Source organism: Pyxicephalus adspersus, chromosome 1 (assembly GCF_032062135.1).
Source record: "Pyxicephalus adspersus chromosome 1, UCB_Pads_2.0, whole genome shotgun sequence".
Classification (NCBI taxonomy): Eukaryota; Metazoa; Chordata; class Amphibia; order Anura; family Pyxicephalidae; genus Pyxicephalus; species Pyxicephalus adspersus.
Genome location: NC_092858.1, coordinates 113,647,868 through 113,666,838, shown reverse-complemented (window position 1 = coordinate 113,666,838; position 18,971 = coordinate 113,647,868). Strand labels below are relative to the sequence as shown.

Sequence of the window (18,971 nt, the reverse complement as noted above, 5' to 3'; positions counted from 1 at the left end):
GTGATTCAAAGTTCTTTTTAGAATACTCCACAACTGCTTCAAAATATTTACCAGCATAAATTAGTTGTGAAACTACTGAGTATGCAAATACAAACTCACTTTTCTGAAAAAAAGCACCTGAAATGAAAAGGTTTCTGTTACGGGCAGATGGGAGAGCCAACTTCATTTAAGTAAAAATGCAAATATGAAATAAGAAGAGGGATTACATTTTTATAAATATGTACAGAGTCATTGTATCCTTACACACTTAATGTCTTTGAGCATCATTAAAGCTGCATAGTGCACTGTGAAATTCCTATAAATATGTATAGAGGATGCCATTATCCAACCACTAACCTACTGTCATTTTCCTACTGATTTCCTTTGTGTAGTCTCACTGAACTTTCAAACACTTCACGACTATGGTACTCCTGAGAGTAGTAATGATGTAGGTTTCATTCATTATTTATACGTGGATATTGCTTTACATACATACACATTTTTCTCAACCATAATGGTACACTGCCAAAGCTACATCTAAAACATTGAAGTTTTACAGCAGTCTTAATGAGATGTGATGCAAATGTGCACTGAGGGTCATTTGCAGATGGACAAAATCCAGCTGGTATTTTTTTTTCTAAAAAAGCATAGATAACAACAATTTACAACAGCAATATTTTGAAAATAACAGGTATTTCTTAAAGGTAGATGTACACCATTGTCCAAATATGAAACAGTAGAAGAAAATCTCAGTTTTTTTGTACCAGCTATTTACTCAAAGGTGTATGACATCTGAATGAATATAATGCATGACAGATGGGTATATTTATTAATGTTTTCATCCAAAATCCACTTATCCTAATTAGGATAAAAGTGTATATATATATATATATTTATTTCAGAAAATGTTTAAATCGACTTTTACCCATAATTGATTCATACAATTAATCATGTGTGGAAAACCGGACAACCCTTTTATGTAAGGTAAAAATTACCTTCCCTTCTGTCTTTATTGCCATGGGAGCACAGGGATACAAACGTCATGCACCCCCAGATGCTTCTGGCGGCCCCCGAGAGGATTCCAGGACGATGCAAGACCTGATCCAGGGAAACCGAAGGGATTCTGCTTTTTCTTTTGGGTATAAATTTTAAATTTGTGTGGACAAAATATTTGACTCTTTAAAGATTGTACAGATTGTACAAAAAAAAAACGAAACAAAGGCTTAAGCTTCATTTTTAATTTTGAGAGTATTGGTCCAAAACTGAAACTAAAAATCCATGACAATGATCATTCTGAAATATTTAAGAATTATTGGCTATAACTCTATGGATACAGTTTTTCAGGCCGTTGTTTTTTCTCTTTGTGTGTTTTTTTTTTAATTGAATATGGTAAGCTGTAAAGCAATCCATTATCCAAAAGTTTACTTTTCTCTTCATGAACGAAAACACAGCCCAACATGTTTCTCATAAAGTATTTAGCTTCTAAAATTCCTTCAATACTGATATTGCTTTGGGATGCAGTTGTTTAAATTTTTGTACTGCTACGCTAAATTGCGCTAAATATTTTTTATTGCAGTGAAATCTACCTAAGAGTCACTTGAATTGATGCCAGTAAGCATGATTCACTTGTTGTGTGATGATATGATGGCTTGTTACTGGCACAATGACCATGAGAGAGTGAAAATGAGGACATTAGACAGCAGCTGAGAGTAACATATGGCAGTAGGCTGAAATTCAAAGGTATAAATGCAGGTCAGAAATACAGATAGGACAAGAAATGTTAAGTGATTTAAAGCTAAGCACAGTTGCTTGAATTCGATTCCTAGATGAAATGGAAGCCAATGCAAAGATTTGCAAAGGGATGCGGCAGATGAAGAGTGGTAGGAAGGTCTAGCTTATATATTCATGATAGATTGTGGAGGTGAGAATCTGGTTTGTGGAATTGTGGAAGAGGATGTTGCAGTAGTCCTGGTGAGAGGTCACAAGAGTATTCACCAGGAGTCTGGTGGTCTCTGGGACAGAAAGAAGCATATTCTGAAGATGTTGTGTGAATGGAAATTGCAAGATTTAGAAATTTTATGATGTACACCATAAAACATGTCTGGGGAGTAAGCCAAATGTTTTGTCCAGATTGGGTTTCAAGAACCTGTTAACCCAGGGGTCGGCAAACTCCGGCCTTTAGGACAAATACGGCCTAGCCAGTAGTTCACCACTGGGGTAAGGGGACATTCCCTCTCCTCCGCATTGCAAACTCCGCAAAGTTTGCTGACCCGTTTTAACCATTCATGAAAAGATGAGGCAGCATTCAATTTTGTCCAGGACTTTGTCCTGAGACAAGTCAGGGGTGGACAGGTTAATGTGTGTAACAACTGTATACAAACAATGGTGTAAGCCAAAGGAGGATTTATGTATGCAAACTGAGGAGGTGTACAGAAAGAAGAAAACAATATGCTGAAAATTCCACAAATGATTGCCACATTTTGTCATATCTCCTGCTTAGCCCTTGGGCCTGTACTCTTTTGGCATACCCTTATTCTAATTGTGCCTACAAAACCATTTGTATTCCAGTGACGCATTTACTTGTCCACCCCTGATTGACCTAGATAAAACTTTTTGCAGCCTTTAATCCATCCCATCATATATGACAGATGCCTAAAACTCACCTTGAAAGAGGCTGCATCAAATGTCCTACATTTTTGTGTATCTGTATTTGAGCTCCAGTGCCGTCTACAAGAGGTTGCAGGGTGAAGACCAGGCATGCTGCTGTCTGAGTGAAAACAGCAGTCTATTGCCACAGGTATGACCTGCACAGTTAAAACTGTTTCTCTTCAATTGAATGACTCTAATGGAATTAAAAAAAAAAAAAAGAAGTATAAGACCGTTTAAAAAACAATCCTTTTATGTACCATGTTTTCATTTATTCAGTTTTTCTAAAGGGTACAGAGACACATCTATCTTTCATTAAGAAATAGAGGTTAGTTAGTTTTTAGTTAGTTAACCTTCCTTCATTTTAATTCCCCTCTCATCAATCTTTTTTTTTTCCTCATCTTCCTGACGTTTTTATTTTGAGTACTGCAAAGTATGTCTTTAATAATTAATGTGGACATGTTTATGGATTATTGCATAGAGAATATATGGTTTAGCTATAGATAACTTGAGAACTGTGAAAGGACCCCTCCCTACCCTCCAACTACTGTCCTATCTCCCTTCTCCCATATGTCTCCAAACTTCTTGAACGCCTTGTCTACAAAAGACTCACCCATTACCTGAGCACCAATGCTCTCCTTGACCCCCTCCAGTCTTTAGAGCTGCCCACTCCACTGAAACAGCCCTTACTAAAGTGGCCAATGACCTCATCAGAGCTAAGTCTCAAGGCAACTTTTCCCTGCTCCTTCTCCTCGATTTTTCCTCTGCTTTTGACACTGTTGATCACCCCCTTCTAATACAAATCATGCGCTCCATTGGTATCTGTGACACTGCTCTCTCTTGGTTTTCTTCCTATCTGTCTGACCGCTCCTTTCAAGTTTCTTTCAATAGTAACTCCTCCTCACCCACTCTCCTCCCTGTTGGTGTTCCCCAAGGGTCAGTCCTTGGACCTGTTCTCTTTTCTCTGTACACCTCCTCTCTCGGTAGTCTCATATCCTCCTTTGGCTTACAGTACCATCTGTATGCTGATGACACTCAAATTTATCTGTCCACCCCTGACCTGTCTCCCTCAGTCCTGGATAAGGTCTCATGCTGCCTATCAGCCATCTCATCATGGATGTCTGACCGATTCCTGAAACTCAACCTGGATAAAACAGAACTCATCATCCCCCCCTCAAATTCCAAATCTCCCCCTGACATATATCTAACTGTTAACAACACTGTTATTCGGCCCTCCCCTCAGGCACGTTGTCTTGGTGTCACCTTTGACTCGGCCCTCTCATTTACCCCCCATATTCAGAACATTTCCAGGTTCTGTCACTTTCACCTACGCAACATCGCCAAAATCCGCCCCTACCTGTCCCCTGAGACCACCAAACTCCTTGTACATGCTCTTATCATCTCCTGTCTGGACTACTGTAACATCCTTCTCGCTGGTATTCCACTAACCCGACTCTCTCCTCTACAATCTATCATGAATGCTGCAGCAAGACTCATCCTCCTTTCCCTCCGCTCCTCTTCCGCTGCATCTCTTTGTAGTTCTCTCCATTGGCTTCCATTTCACCTTAGAATCAAATTTAAGCTCCTATGCTTTGCCTTCAAATCCCTACAGTTATTGTCCCACTTACATTTCTGACATGGTTAAAAAATACTCCCCCTGCCGCTCTCTCCGCTCCTCCAATGATCTACTAATGACTTCCTCACTCATAACCTCATCACACGCACGGTTACAAGACTTCTCCAGAGCTGCTCCAACTCTCTGGAATGGTCTTCCTCCTCCTATTCGGCTTGCTCCTACTTTCTGCTCATTTAAAAGAGTGCTCAAAACGCATTTTTTCAAACTTGCCTACCCGTCTTCTTCTGTCAATTGAAACCACCACTACTTCCCACCACTACATATCTCCCATCCTATTGTGTATGAAATTCTCTCACCTACTAGATTGTAAGCTCTTCGGGGCAGGGTCCTCTCCTCCTGTATCACTGTCTGTATTAGTCTGTCATTTGCAATCCCTATTTATTGTACAGCGCTGCGTAATATGTTGGCGCTATATAAATCCTGTTTAATAATAATAATATTAATAAAAGGTTGGATGAAGGAATCAGATGTCTTCTACATATGATAGATGTTGACACTTACAACGGCATATGACTGACCCTCAGTTACCTTAGTATGTACAGTTTATATCTTCTAACAAAACTAAAGGCTCCCCCTATTCTATAAATAAGTCTCCGATTGTCTTAACAATCTCCATACAGCATTTAAAATATATTGTTGCTAAAGGTCAATTTTGTATTCTTTGAACAGAATAGTAATCAGGGATAAGGGTCATATCATTGGTGTGTTTTGCAGATTTTGTTTTCCTTTAAAATTTACCATTAAATATACATTTTATCCATTTAAATTTAAACAAACATTCTAATATGATTATCCCACTATTTTTCAGAATATTTAACAATGGCATAATCAAAATTGTATTAGCTTCAGACTTACATATAATTTAATGCCTCCAAGGGAGCCAAGCGCGTACATGCCTTTGGATGATAGCCCAAGAGAAAAAAGCAAGATTCAGAAAGAAACAGAACTGCTCAACTGAAATAGAATATGAACAGCAAAACGAGAGCATGGAGACATATTGATGTGTAATGGTTATAGTAAAAGTTCTCTTGAAAAGCCTATATTAAAGTCAAATGCAGATAAATAGAGGAGATCCTTTTACTCCTCAACCAAATTAAAAATTGGAGGCTGTCAAAGGTGTTTATATATATAGTCCTAATTTAATATATTAACAGCCCAGATCCAAATATAACAAATTATTTTGATATTACAATACAGGATTCAGTTGGATCAGTGGTGCCCAACCTTTATAATCTGGGGGCTAGCTCATAGCTAATGTTAAAAAAGCCATAAGGAACACGAAAAGGCATTCCAAAAATATAAAAATGAAGGATCACCTTCATCGTTTAAAAACTATAAAGAATATACAAAGGATGTAAAAAGGAGATAAAATGTGCAAAACTTCAAAATGAAAGACAGATTGCAAATGAAAGTAAGGCAACCCCCCAATTTTTTTTTAAATAAATTAATAGCAAAAAGATCATATGTGAGCATGTAGGCCCCTTTGGGTTGGTAACCGGGGATAAAGAAAAGGTGGATTTACTAAACACTTTTTTTAGCTCTGTGTACACAAAGGAAAATGGCGAAGCCCAAGTCCAAATTCATAATAGCAATGTGACTGCCTTAAATGAGTCACAATGGCTCAAAATTTATATGATTGAGAAACAGTTGGGCAAAATTAAGGGTGACAAAGCACCAAGACCTGATGGATTACATCCACAGGTCCTCAAAGAGCTGAGCTTGGTTATTTCAAAGTCATTATTTCTATTTTATAGGGACTCTTTAGTCACTGGCGATGGATTGGCATAAGGCCAATGTGGTTCCTATCTTCAAAAACGGAGCAAAGTCATTACCAGGTAACTACAGAGCGGTTAGTTTAATGTCCATAGTTGGAAAGATCCCAGAGAGTACCACATAAGTAAGTTTCTGCTAGAAAATAATAATATAAGTGACAGTCATCATGGCTTCAAGAAAGACCGAAGTTGTCAAACAAATTTACTCTCTTTTTATGGGGAAGTAAGTAAACAGGTAGACAGTGGAATAGCGATATAGTGTACTTGGACTTTGCTAAAGCATTTGACACAGCACCCCACAGACGGTTAATATGCAAGTTAGGGTCAATAGGTTTAGAAAAGTCAATCTGTAAATGGATAGAGAACTGGCCTGTAAATGGATAGAGAACTGGCTGATCATATCCAGAGAGTTGTAAATAATGATTCATACTCTGAATGGTCTTAGGGTATTAGTGGTGTAACCCCAGGGTTCAGTGTTGGAACCTTTACTGTTTAACATCTTTATAAATGATATAGAATTTGCAGATGACACCAAACTATGAAATGGAATTATGTCCATACAGGATGTCTATATTCTACAAGCAGACCTGGATGTACTGTTTGATTGGGCAGCCAAGTGGCAAATAACATTTAATATAGATAAATGTAAAGTTATGCACTTTGGGGCTAACAACATGCATGCTTCATACTGTCCAGGGGGAATACATTTGGGGGAGTCAGAAATGAAAAAGGATCTGGGGGTTCTGGTAGGTCATAGACTTAATAACAGCATGCAATGCCTAGCTGCAATATCTAAAGCTAGCAAAGTACTTTCTTGTATTAAAAGAGGAATAGACTGCAGAGATGGAGACATAATCCTGCCCCTGTACAAAGCAATGGTCAGACCACATCTGGAATATGCAGTCTAGTTTTGGGCACCAGTTCACAAAAAAGGACATTGCGGAATTGGAGAGAGTGCAGAGAAGGGCAACTAAATAATAAAAGGAATGGAGGAGCTCAGCTATGAGGAGAGATTAGCTGAACTGAATCTATTCTTCCTTGAGAAGAGCGTTTAAGGGGGGATATGATCACCCTGTATAAATATATAAACGGTCCATATAGGGAACTCTCTTCCCCATTATTCACTTACAAAGAACAAGCGGGCTCTCTTTGCGTCTGGAGTAAAAGAAGTTTAAGCTCCGGATAAGGAAGGAATTCTTCATTGTAAGGTCTGTGAAAATGTGGAATCGGCTCCCTCAGGAAGTAGTTTCAGCAACTACTATAGATTGCTTTAAGAAAAAGCTGGATGTTTTTCTAGAAGCACAGAATATAACTGGGTATTAAGGCTTTAAAGTAAAAATAACAGTGACTGTTGATCCAGGGAACATGGGATTGCCTCACAGAATCAGGAAGGAATTTTTTCCCCCTGTTGAAGCAAATTGTACCAGGGTTTTTTTTTGCCTTCCTCAGGACCAACTATGTCTTATAGGGTTTTATATTTGAAATATGTTTATTTTCCTAGTGGTTGAACTTGATGGACTTATGTCTTTTTTCAGCCTAGCCTACTATGTAACTATGTAACCTAATTTTCATTGCCATGAGAGCAGCCCCCAGGTGGTCCCCAATGTGCAAACTCAAATTGGGGACCCTGGTCTTGAAATAGCCCCCCTTAATGTGAAAATATCCCTGTTAGTAGGACCTAATGCTTGTGACCCTGTATCTGGCAACATGTTACATGGTTTAGTAGTAGCTCCTAGGGGCCCCTGTGTACCCTGAAAATTTCACATTTCTATGATAATCAGTGAAGGAGATATGAGGATTTTTACATGGACATAATGACAGCTGCATGAACACAGACACAGCTCTCATGCTGGGATTATCTCACAGTACAAGGTTGGCGGGGAGCAGCTCCCTCTCCTGGTAGCACAATCTCTATAGAGAAACATGGGAGATGCAAGCTCCCCATCCCCCACAAGTAAACCAGCAGAGAGGGAATGAGGAGAGGGCCAGATCTGACAGCTGTGTGGGCCGGACATGGCCTCCAGGACATAGATTAGGAGCTCTTGAGTTAGACAGTTGGTATATTCCATATGAGGTTATACCCACTGTGTCTCAAGAATTTCAACAAAACCACATTTAATTATCAGGGTTGGAATTCACATAATATGTCATATAGGCTGTGACCTTTGCAATAGTGGCTAGCGTAGTATGCAATCACACGTTCTTTTGCTTTTCAGTTTGGGTTATTCTATTTCCCCCCAATGAGGAGTGGTGGAAATTGGGTTTAGACAGAATGAGAGGTTGTTGGCCTAATGGATGTACTGGGATAATGGTACCTTTTCCCCAAACAAAGGCAGTTTTTGATATATTCAAATCACTGAACAGTATATATTTGGATATATTCAAATCTCTCCTCTCCATCTCTCCCCGATTCTTCCATCTCTCCTCTCCATCTCTCCCCGATTCTTCCATCTCTCCTCGATTCTTCAAATCTCTGATTTATATCCATATGTCCTATATATTCAAATTTCTGAAACAATCTCTGTTCCACAAAGACAGAGCCTACCTTTCTCTACAGAATGGGGTCTGTCCCTTCCAGCAATGGATGAGAGTAGGCTACTACTAATACTAGAGTAATAGGGTGTACACACTGTTTTCTTTTTTAAATCAAGCAGCTAAATAAAAACTTTCAGGAATACTGTGTCTTTTTAGGCTTTCCCAAAAAGGCTACCAGTGTCTATGGCTGCATACATTTCTTGTCTGTGCTATGGTCTAGTGTGCTGCAAAACATCCCACTGGGGACTTTATGGAGATGGCCAAGCATTTGACTTTTATGTTACCTCCCAAAAGAAGAGGATCACGTTCTGTCAACCAGGACAATTGAAAATGGGAATGCTGTTGCAATAAATTCCTTTAGTTATTCTAAACTCATGTTGTAATATTCATTCGTTGACAGATGATATTTTGCATTTTTTATGGCATCCACAATGTAGAAAAAAAGGTATATCCCCATATTGCCATCATGTGATATTGTTTCAGGCCATTTCTCTTAGTACTGATTAGTATAAGCAATATATCAATCATGCCTTTGCTATCAAAACATTCACATACTCACAACATTTGGAATGATAAGCTATGGTGATTGATTTTCCCAAATAGACAACATGGTTTTGTGAACAAGTAGGATTCTAAGTGGGGACTCTGGTGGGCTGAATCTTTGCTCAACGATGAGCTTTAAAATAAAAAAATGCAGTCGTGCCAGGCTGTTGTCTTCTTGCACTCGAGATGAAGAGACCAGTGGTTTGTGTGATGTGATGTACTCATAATAAGCATTATTATTATTTTTATTATTATTAACAATAAATAGGATTTATATAGCGCCAACATATTATGCAACGCTGTACATTAAATAAGCATGAACAGAGCCATATTACACTATAGTTATCATAACTATTTCTTTCTTCTTAAACATGTTTTTTTTTTTAATGGTTATAAATTAAACACAGTTGCCATTGATTTGTGTTTTCAATAAATTAATAGTTGGACTGGGGTGATTACCTGGGAGAGGTAATGGCACTATTATGGATCATCGGCTGCACCCCCAGCTTGTCAGTTGTGATTTTAGAAAGCAGATGGCTGTCACAATGATAACAGAGCTCAGCTAATTACAGCTGCCTAGGGTGTTGCAGCAACAGGAAATGCTCCTACCCAAGCTGTGTCACCCCCTTCCCAGCTCTGACCAGAGCTTCCCCTTGCCTTGGTCACGCCTTAATACTATAAACTCTAAAAATTGGTGAACTTTAAGGCACATGTATTAGGCGGCAGTATGGCTGCTATAAAGAGAAAAATAGTCCCAACTAAGTCTCTGGCTAAAAGAAACATAAAAAGCACTGTGACTGGAGGAAAGCCCACACAACCCATCTAACTTTTCCTACTCACCACAGTATCTTCTTTATAAATGTGTCCCCAAGCAGCTATACCGGTATATGATTATGCATTAATGCAAGCAGTGTCAGTACCTGGTTTTGCCTATCAGCCTCTTACAGTCTCTTGTACAGAACTCAGATTAGGATAGGGAGAAGGAACATGAAGCCAGTTCCTTGTGCTATGCTATTAGCATGCGGTCAGAGTATCAGCTCATCATTATGCAGCTTCTTCTTTTATTGTCCTGTCACAGCATAGAAGTGGATAGGAAACCTGTGAGTGAAAGTGAAACTGCAGCAGATAATTGTCTCTACTGCTCCACAGAATTCTGCAGTGTGTCAGAAATGTTCAAATCTCAGTCTTTCAGTTCACCCAGAAAGGCGGGTGAAGACAGCAGTGACAATGATGATGTGCACTTTTGGCTGATCGCCAGCAGCAGTTTACCTTGGACAAATATTCTTTATTATAAATAATAGTATATAGAATAGAGTACCGGTATATATATAATGTATATTTTAGGGAAACACCAACTCTTCTATTCTAGATCCTTAAGAAATTTCTTGTTGCATTATATATATATATATAATGTATAAATATATATATATATTACCTATACATTTACCTATATACCTATAACTAATACATATATATATATATATATATTATTATTATTATTATTATTAAAGCTCCAGTAAATACTTTCTAACTGCAGATTTACTAGTGTTGTATCTGATCCCTTCTTCCCAAATGACCCTGTTGCCCTTTCTTCATTCTCCTTACCCAGCTGAAAGCCTTCTCTCTGCTCCCATCTTCTTTCATCTAAGGACCATAAAGCCTGTTTAAAAATGTAGTCCGGATATGATTGGCGGAGCGTTTACCTATGGGCGTGGTCTGCATCCCCAGCTTCCTTATTGGTTACTGCTATGTTCCAGTCCTACCTATTGTTCCTGGTGTGCAGCTGATGCTGCCTTGATTTTTGGAGACATGGATCAAGTTGGGGGGTTAAAAGGCTACCCCCAGGGAGGATCAGGATGAGCGGAGGAGACGGCGATCCCCCATTCGCACCCGGGGAGATCCTGGGGAATACAGGGAGCACCTTCTCACTGATTGGCATCCAGGCACCATGGGCAGTCAAGGAGACTGCAGTGTCAGGGTGGCATTGAGGTAGGTGGCAATGCCAAGCTAGAAAAGCGTACAAATCCTACAGCCAATGCGATTACGAATAGATCTCTGCGAGCATATGACTAGCGATCAGACTGATGACAGCTCTCCTGTGTGATGCAGCCTGACATTGTTGATGTACACAATATCCTGGCTTCTGTGCGCTGATCTCAGTTCTGTTCTAGGTCTCTCCCTGCAGTATAAGGACAGCAATGCCAGTATCAGGAAAGGATGATGGTTTTTACCTACAATGGGTGGGGCACACAGGAGAGGGGAGAGCTATCTGCATTTGGGAGAACCTTCTATGCAACTTAATAGGAATCTTCAGCAGCTGCATTTGTGATGCATTGTTGTGTGCCTGCATTACATGGGATCACATGACACGTGCCTGTCACATGGTGTCACACATTATACCATGTGTGTGTGGATAGAAGGAAATGCAGATGTTAGGATAAATGCTATCAGCCTTGTTTTGTGTTCCCTGTTATAAGTAACAGCCTAAAATTACATATATCACTCAACCTAATATAGACAAAGGATAAATGGTTGTACCTCCAACATTTGTTTTTTATTTGGGGGTCTTCTGTTTGGATCCTCCAGGGTCACCTACAAAACAGATTCTGGTTCCTTTATTCCTTACTTCCTTTACTGCTGTCTGTTAGAGATAAACTAGAAATGTGATCCTGGCCCCGAGGGGCTGCAGATGTCTTGTCTGTTTATTTTACAAATGTCTATATGTTTATATATTTGGCATTTTTTATTATTGCTTGACCATAAAATAGAGAGACACTTATTTATTCCTAGTAAAGCATTATAGTTGCAGAATTAAACAATAAAACTTATTCTCACCAGGTTAAGTATTCTTATGTTCGTGGATTATTTTCAATCCATATAAATCTGGAAAGTACAATCACATGGCTGAAAGTTGGTGTCAAAGCTTTGTAAATTTAGCATTATACCTTTTCATTTAAACAAAATACAAAAAAACGCAGTAAGGCTGGATACCGACAATCAGAAATGAACATTTGTTGGTGAAATTAGATCAAACTCCCAAAAGATAATATTTAATTGCTCGCTGAAAATGACCAAACTCAAGACTAGGTGCCATGCTTGATCTTAAAGTCTTGGAAGTAAAGGAATAACACTTAGCTAATGTATACAATTTATGATATAACTAATAGCTAATAAATAATAATAACTAATAAACTATTATGTAGATAGTTAAAACCATTGTGCTTGTGGAGCCTACTAAAATAAATCATTGTAGACAACTGCAACAAATCACTTACTATTATTTTTTAAAGTTATAGGTGTTAGACTTGTTCTTAGTAGGACTTGAGAAGTGAATTAGGATGTGAAGAATTATCATGGCCATGCTTGCTCTGTACCAAACAAAAGGTTTGTATATTATAGGATTTCTGTTGTCTGTCGCCAGCTGAGCTATCTCTCTCAGGCTTTGTCTCTTCTGTGAACATTTCCTGAGTGGTTTTTTTATATGGGAAGTGCAACTTCCTGAGTCGATTTAGTTGGTGAGCAAAAGAGAGATTTTGTAACAGAAGAGAAATGAAATGTGTAAAAAGGAAATTCCCTTGCCAGCAGCTCTAATTTGCAAAATGTGCTATTAAAATGTTCCAAATGTGGAATACTGCACAGGAGTATGTCAGAAGAGTGGAACAGTGATCATATGTCCTTTAAACCTTGTGTGTGGACAAATGTATAATCTTGTATGCTAGAGAGCTCTGTCTACTGTAATTCTTTCAGTCATAGTTTATAGAGTGGTTAATAACTTTTTTCAAGAACTAAGAAAAACTTTTGTCACTGGGATCGCAAATGCAGAGTATTTGTTAAAATGTACTAAAAAAAAGGTTGTACAAAAAAAGTTATAATAAATACTGCAAAGACCAATGCTTAATAAAGGGTTTTTAACATATGCAGCTCTGATATTTCCTAGATATTGTTTACAGGGAGCTCACATGGAGATCCCAGTGTTATATTTAAACGGATGCGGCAATACCTTTTTTATATATATTTAAAATAAAATAAAAAATATATAAAAATAAAAAATATATATATATATATAAATATATATATACATACACACACACACACACACACACACTGTTAGCATGCTTTTAGAGAGCAATATATGTCATATGAGGTATAAGTCCAGTTCTGACATAAACATTGTCCTACTACTAACCTACCACTTATGATACACTCTTACAGTAAATCAAACCATTAGCTAAAGAGGCTCTTTTTTTTTTTTTACTAGCGCATATATGAAATCTTTATGGACACTTCTATATAATCCAACTCTAATGACCAAACTATCATGTAGATCACATCTTAAAGACCTGTACATGATTTACTCTGGCCTATTATTAACCATTGTGATCTCTTTTTTTAACATGGAGGATTATAGCATAATCATAGTTTCATTATTAGCCACATACTAGATGTGTTCATTTCAAACATCCATCTGCCAGAAACCCCAAATTAATTTTCTATATACCAAAATGTTATCCCATATACCATATACCAAAAGGTATCAAAATGTTACCAACATACGGTATATATATACCAAAATGTTATACCAAAAGGCATCATATATTGAACATTCTTGCACATCAGTTTTGATGTCCCCACTTTACCAGTACCAGTAAGTGGTTTAAAATATGTGCCAGAAGGTAATATTCTGCTTCCAATGTCATTATGTAGCTATCTGAGGCATGTTTCTTAACAAAACCTTTAGTAGGGTTTTTATGCAGAGACTGGGAGAGGGTGGTAGAATTTAATTTCTTTTTTAAAGTGTACTTATCATTCTTACGAATATTTAGAAGTACCTCGGGTACCCTGACTTTTACACAAACAGAATATGTAATTTTGTTTAAGGCCTAATAAATAGATTTAGATTTATGTTATGTTTTTTCGTTTTTTTTTTTTTTTGTTACAGTTTTTTCTTACAGTTTCACAAAATGAACTTTTTATTTAATTAAAGGGGGATATGTAAAAACGTAAAAGTTATCTAATTCATTCCTTTATCCCTCTGTGACCAAAATAACATCTCAAAATGCTGACACAAAAAAAGCAAGATCAATGACGAAGCAACACACCAAGGTCAGAGAATTGAGTTTTAGGCATCTTAACCATCCTAAATATGGTTATATAGCTTCAGTAGTGTAGGGCTTGTGGAGCTACAGTTCAGCAAAACCGTCATAGCTAAACTGAATCTACAGCTTCTGCTACATATTAGTGACACACATTTGTAGTGGTGGCTTCCATGCTGATTGTTCCACTCAAAAAAGTGTTAATCTTCTGATATGATCATCACTTTTATGAATATTCCAATGTATTGCCAGAACTTCTAATAGTGCAAATATTCATAAAATGGCGATCACCATGATTGCCACATTAAAGATCACAAGATCTATATACACAAATATGCATAAAGAACACTATAGGTCACAGAGGATATCTATGTTTTTTAAAGACCCAGATTACCCCTTTTTGCCATAACAACCATTTTAAAAAACTTAATAAATGGCAATAAAAGGTACAGATAAAAAGAAAAAAAAGAAAAATCGTGAATGTATTATCAAATAATGGCTTCATTAAAGTACAAATAAAGTATTGAAATATGTAAATACCTGTATGTCTAAACAAGTCCCAAATCCATCTACAATGTGAAACACAAGATTCATATTGTGGAACAATAACTTTTTTTTATCTCCCATGACTGATGCAATTTTTCCTTCATTTGTTCTGATTACACACCCCTCCCAGCCACTGCAGCTCCCTCTAGGAATCTATAGTTTTACCTTACCATAGAGTATGTCCACTCATGTTCATGTCTTTGTAAATGAAAAGAACATAAATTCATTTCATAAATGATGATATAAGCTTTAACTAATAAACCATTGCACAGGTTGTTGACAGACCCATTCAATGTATTTCTTAATTAGGAAAAAACAATGTTGAAGTGATTTGAAAATCATAGCAGTCGTTATATGTTTGGCAGTTAAAAGATTTTCAGTCCATCATTTGAGATGATAGTGAGGCATTAAAATTTTATGTTTTTTTAAAGTACATTACACTATTTAGCTCTTTTCATCTAGTCATTTCCTGACCTGAAATTCCTTGTCAACAACATGACCCAAGGTTCATTTATTGATTTTTTTGTAGTATAAGAATATCAATTTAATGGTTAATAACTGTGGATCATACATAGTAGTATCTCAGAGACCAATGGGCAAAAGTATCCAAAGCACTTATAAACACCAAGATAAACCTTCCTCTAGTTTTCTTACAGCTTTTAGGGTAATGATTTATTACCTGTAAACTAAATACACCAGACACAGTTTTAAGATGACAAGTAGAGAAAAATAGGTGAAAATAGAAATCATGAATTACAGCTACTGTAAGCAATAGTGATCATTGAGGAATTGAGACCTCAGTCAAAATGCCTGCCAGGCTTATACAATAGGATTTGGACTTTATTTCAATAGATTTTTTTATTATTACATCATTACATCATTACTTTGAATAGTGACTTTATAGTGGTGATAATATTATAACAGGAGACCATTTGTCGCCAGATCTGGAGATCTTTTTCTCAACATATCTAGGTGTTTGTGGATTGGATATTTTGTGAAGTTCAGTATAAAGTATAGAGATTAGTTTAGGTGATAGGGGAGTTGACAAACATATGTGTTTCAGTATTGTATATTATTATTATAAGAACATGTTTAAGGGGCAGAGTTATCGTGTTATTGGGGCTGAATTATAGTGGTAACCAGAGAATAGCCTTAATATCGATTAGCTCACAAAATTGCCACTCCAGTTTTACCCATAAAGGCGATGCTGACCCTGCAAACAGAGCAGAGATGGGTGCTATGATGCGCTGCTTGATAATATTTTAAAATTTTAGGGACGCCTATTCACCTATACCTTTTGTGGACAAACATAGTTTTTGGTAGAATTCTTGTTTTCTTATTGTTCCAGATAAAAAAGAGTATAGATTTTGGAAAGGTTCAGAGAGCCTGTGGTGGGACCCTGATGGGAAGTGTTCTAATTAGGTACAATATTTTTGGCAATATGGCCATTTTTACAGAGTTAACTCTATCTAACCATGAAATTGGTAGATATTCCCATTTTATTAGTAAGGATTTAAGGCATGTGACTTTAAACTTTATTTTAGGCACTAGCAATTATAGTAGCATCACTAAACTAATAAAAAATATCATGTGTTCCTCTAGGCTAAAGCCACAACAAACATAAAACTGGCAATTTTTAGGAGTATCCCCTCCTTTAATTTCCCTTCTTTGTGACATAGGAGATCATTCAATTAACAAGTAAAAACTTCCTGTGCATCTTTGCAGCCAACAAAAATCCCCAACAGGGATTCTGACAGATTACTGCACACTGTTTTTAGAATAATCCCCAAAATTGAACTGCAGACTATGGGGGTGTATTGCTTCCTCTGAATCACAATGATCTGGAAAGCAGTGCAGGCAACCGATTATTCACAATGTCTGGTTTGGCAGATCAGCTCATTTGCAAATTAGCAATCTTTCCAGTTTCAGAATCTTGCTAATATGCTTTTATTTAGAAATTGAAACAACTGTATCATTACCAGAAATCATAAAAAAAAAGTTTTTTTGTACACTGGAATTATTTATTAGGAACATAAGAAGAAAACAAAAACACATTTGCTAACCCAGTTATGATATTTGCATGACAATTTATGTGTAATTGTGTATTTTTGATTATTTTACCTGAATGAGGTTCTCATTAGCAGTACAATAAAATCTATACAGATTGCACATAATTGGAGCATTGTGTGATCCTGCCAGATTGCTCACAATTTAGGCTGCATACATATGCTCAATATATCATCCTGGAAACAATTGCTAGTGAATGTTGTAGAAAGAACAAACTATGCAGACAGTGCTGTTCTGTTCTGTGAAGAGGAAGGAGGAGCAGGAGTGTTGGTGGTTCTAGTGATCACTAAATGACCTTGGGGGAAAACTGTACAGAGGTTAGGTGTTCATCCAGGGTAATCATTTACATTGTTCTCCAACAATGAAAACTTTTCATCTGTATAATAGTTTAGTATTAATTTATGTTAAAGAGGAGCTTCATTAAAGCAAAATTAAGGTTAAAGTTAAAAAAAAAAAACAGACAGGTTCTTTAAGGCAGAAGGGAAAGGCTATGTCTCCTCTTCTAGAAAACAAATATATCTGCCTGTTCACTATTATTTAACTCAATTCTCCTAACTCCTTTTTTTTTTAATCCATGTTGACTATCCTTTTTGATATTATTTTGTTTATCATAATCTCTAGAATTGCCAACTATAGAAGTTAAACATACAGGTCTGTAGTTATGTAGTACAGACTTTTCTAAAGATATTCACTACATTGGCCTTATGCCAATCCTTTGGTACCAAGCCAGTGAGTAAAGAGTCTATAAAAAATTTAAACAATTGCTTTGAAATAACAGATCTCAGCTCTTTGATCTTTTCCTAATGCTATATTAACTTGAATTTAGGCTAACTGTTGCTTGATTATATACATTCTGAGTCACTGGGCCTGATTTATTAAAGCTCTCCAAGGCTGGAGAGGATACACTTTTTCAGTGAAGATGGGTGAACCAGGAAACATGAAATGGATCTGGTACAGGAATGAAAACATTTGCAAACAAATAGCAAATGACTTTTAAGAAATCCATTCCAGATTTGCTAAATCACTGAGGTTCACTGAAGAAAGTGTATCCTCTCCAGCCTTGGAGAGCTTTAATACATCAGCCACATTGCAGTCAATCTAAGAAAGTTCCATACTATTCTCATTTTGGACTTGAGCTCCGCCAATTTTCATTGTGTACACTAAAAAAGCCTGTTTGTTGATAATTAGTGGTGCTTTTCTTGAATGATGGTGTGAGTAGTGAGTGCAACCAAAAGATGGTATTAGCAATAAGTGCAGTATATGTTTCATCAGGGGTCAGTGCCTTGTTAAAGTAAACCTCTACTAGGCTACGCACACTAAAGTAATTACATATTCTGAACAACTGTCACACTTACTGCAAACAGCATCCAGAGCTAGGTCTCCCCTTTAGCTGCCACTGCTGTCAGTATGCTGGGTTTCACCCAGAGTGCCGACATTGTTACCATTCATCAATGGTGGCAAAAGACAATCAGATAGTTCTTCTGTTTGGTCTGACATTTTTGTAAGGTAACAAATAAATGAGTTGTTCTAGTGCAGATCCTCTCCTGATTCAGTTTTGCTTGTTATCCTGTGCTTCAGTGACCTTTATGCTCCTATTTCTCTTGTAGTCCTGTGACCTGCTGGTCCTGTGCTGTAGTGACAATGTATACCTGTGTATTCTTGTATTGCTGTCTCTCTAGTTACCTTCTACAGAAAAGTCTCTCTGGTCTCCTTATTCCTGACTATGCTTGCTTGCTATCTGCCCTAATCTTGGGCCTGTCCCTGGGTATGACATTGCCTTTCACTACTGCCTTTTTACTACAGATAGTAAAAGTTCTTGAAATCAAACACTAATTCACCTCTAGTTATAGGCATTGTGAGGAAATTCATCTTTAAAGTTCACAACACTAAATGCATCTATTTTTCCCATTACTGTTTTATACTGTTTATGTCTAAAAGCGGTACATTGTTTTTCATGAAAATTTATTTTACAGTATAATATAATAGTATGGGTATAATAAAGTTTCAAACACAAAATCATGTAAAAATATGAAATTAAATAAATTAAAAAATATATACCGTATTTTTCGGCGTATAAGACGCTCCGGCATATAAGACGCACCCAATTTTAAAGGAGGAAAATCTAGAAAAAAAAGATTCTGAAAGATTATTCCC

General features: G+C 37.0%; 1 protein-coding gene across 4 annotated transcripts in view; it reads left to right on the top strand.

Moving 5' to 3' along the window:
• Window positions 1-10,863: 10,863 nt before the first annotated feature.
• The window catches only part of KIF21B (kinesin family member 21B), a 50,989-nt gene continuing 42,881 nt past the window's right edge, over window positions 10,864-18,971 (top strand). For 2 of the 4 annotated variants that reach the window (XM_072424325.1, XM_072424341.1), the window contains exon 1: window positions 10,864-11,100. In XM_072424325.1, coding sequence (XP_072280426.1) covers window positions 11,060-11,100 — 41 coding nt within the window. In that variant the 5' untranslated portion in view covers window positions 10,864-11,059. The remainder of the gene's footprint in view (window positions 11,101-18,971) is intronic. The other 2 variants (XM_072424334.1, XM_072424316.1) reach the window with 1 other exon arrangement.